A 2,157-nucleotide genomic window follows, 5' to 3' on the forward strand; every position below is an offset into this window, starting at 1 on the left:
AAAAAGAAAGAAAGAAACACTGTAGGCCAAGTGTGGTGGCTCACGCCTGTAATCCCAGCACTTAGGGAGGCCAAGGCGAGCAGATCACCTGAGGTCAGGAGTTCAAGACCAGCCTGGCCAACATGGTGAAACCCCGGCTCTACAAAAAATACCGGAATTCGCCAGGCGCACCTGTAATCCCAGCTACTCAGGAGGCTGAGGCAAGAGACAAGAGAATCACTTGAACCCAGGAGGCAGAGGTTGCCGTGAGCCAAGATCATGCCACTGCACTCCAGCCTGGGCAACAGTGAGACCTGTCTTAAAAAAAAAAACCTGAAATTTATGGCTGCAGTTGAGTTTTTAACTAGAGCGTTGAGCTTGTTCCCCATAGAAACAAGGCAGACAGTGCTGAAAATACCCCCATTCAGTGAAATTGGCAAATATGTAATCAAAGTAATCACTAAATACCATTAATAAATTAATCACTTAGAATCATTAATGACTGGTATGCTCCCTGTTTTGAACAGAAGTCAGCTGGGGATCCTCTGTGAAAATAATGAAGGTCATCAGTGTGGAGAGACCTTGAGCCATACCGCGAACCTTCTCGTGCTCAGGTGTCACCCTACCGAAGCTAAACCGTCTGAGTGCACTACGTGTGGCAAAGCCTCCGAGAATCGGCAGAGATCTCACACCAGGCAGAGGCTGCATCTGTGTGAGGAATGTGGGCAAGCCTGCAGCTGCCTCTCCTGCCAAAGCCCTCCTGTGAAAACTCAGACCATAGAGCAACCCTGTAATTGCCAGAACCCAGGGAGAGCATCTGCGACCTATGTGAAAAGTCTCAGCAGTAAAAAGTCTTACAAATGTAAGAAATGTGGGCAAGCTTTCACTTGTCCCTCATCTTTCAGGGCACATGTGAAAGGTCACCATGGGCAGAAAACCCACGCATGTAAAGTATGTGGGAAGACCTTTATGTATTACTCCTACCTTACACGGCACATAAGAACTCACACAGGAGAGAAACCCTATGAATGTAAGGAGTGTGGGAAAGCCTTCAGTTGTCCCTCATACTTTCGAGAACACATCAGAACACACACTGGAGAGAAACCGTATGACTGTAAGCATTGTGGAAAATCATTCAGCTGTTACTCTTCCTTTAGAGATCACGTGAGGACCCACACTGGAGAGAAACCCTGTCAGTGTAAACACTGCGGGAAAGCATTCACATGTTACTCATCTCTCCGAGAACACGGGAGAACGCACAGTGGAGAGAAGCCCTATGAATGTAAGGAATGCGGCAAAGCCTTCAGGTACCCCTCCTCCCTGCGAACACATGTGAGAATGCACAGTGGAGAGAAGCCCTACATGTGCAAGCAGTGTGGGAAGGCCTTCGGATGTCCCACCTACTTCAGAAGACATGTGAAAACACACAGCGGCCTGAAACCCTACGAATGTAAGGAGTGTGGGAAAGCCTACAGTTTTTCCTCATCCCTTCGAATCCATGTGAGGACGCACACTGGAGAGAAGCCCTTTGAGTGTAAGCATTGTGGAAAAGCCTTCAGCTGTCACTCCTCCCTTCGAGAGCATGTGAGAACCCACAGTGGAGAGAAACCGTACGAATGTAAGCAATGTGGGAAAGCCTTCAGCCATGCTCAGTATTTTCAAAAGCATGTGAGAGCACACAGTGGAGTCAAACCCTATGAATGCACTGAATGTGGGAAAGCTTACAGTTGTTCCTCATCCCTTCGGGTGCATGTGAGGACGCACACTGGAGAGAGACCCTACGAATGCCAGCAGTGTGGGAAAACCTTTAGGTATCTCGCTTCCCTCCAAGCACATGTGAGGACACATGCAGGAGAGTGAATCTGCGAATACAGTGGACCTGGGAGAGTGTTCCACCTTAAAACCTTGTAAATGTGAGAAAGCTTGCCGGGCGCGGTGGCTCACGCCTGTAATCCCAACACTTTGGGAGGCTGAAGCGGGTGGGTCACGAGGTCAAGGGATCGAGACCATCCTGGTCAACATGGTGAAACCCCGTCTCTACTAAAAATACAAAAAATTAGCTGGGCATGGTGGCGCATGCCTGTAATCCCAGCTACTCAGGAGGCTGAGGCAGGAGAATTGCCTGAACCCAGGATGCGGAGGTTGCAGTGAGCCGAGATCGCGCCATTGCACTCCAGC

General features: G+C 49.4%; 1 protein-coding gene across 1 annotated transcript; it reads left to right on the forward strand.

Annotated features, from left to right (window-relative positions):
* Positions 1-290: 290 nt before the first annotated feature.
* Positions 291-1,980, forward strand: ZNF77 (zinc finger protein 77). Its single transcript, XM_032273854.1, has one exon. It carries the CDS (start codon positions 478-480, stop codon positions 1,837-1,839), a length of 1,362 nt encoding a protein of 453 aa, XP_032129745.1. The 5' UTR covers positions 291-477; the 3' UTR covers positions 1,840-1,980.
* The last annotated feature ends 177 nt before the right edge of the window (positions 1,981-2,157 follow it).

Source organism: Sapajus apella, unplaced genomic scaffold (assembly GCF_009761245.1).
Source record: "Sapajus apella isolate SASKATOON/1434 unplaced genomic scaffold, GSC_monkey_1.0 scaffold10310, whole genome shotgun sequence".
NCBI classification, from domain to species: domain Eukaryota; kingdom Metazoa; phylum Chordata; class Mammalia; order Primates; family Cebidae; genus Sapajus; species Sapajus apella.

What these genes read in the sequence shown, in the direction of transcription:
- ZNF77 (XM_032273854.1), top strand. Translation starts at nt 478, where the DNA reads ATGACTGGTATGCTCCCTGTTTTGAACAGAAGTCAGCTGGGGATCCTC.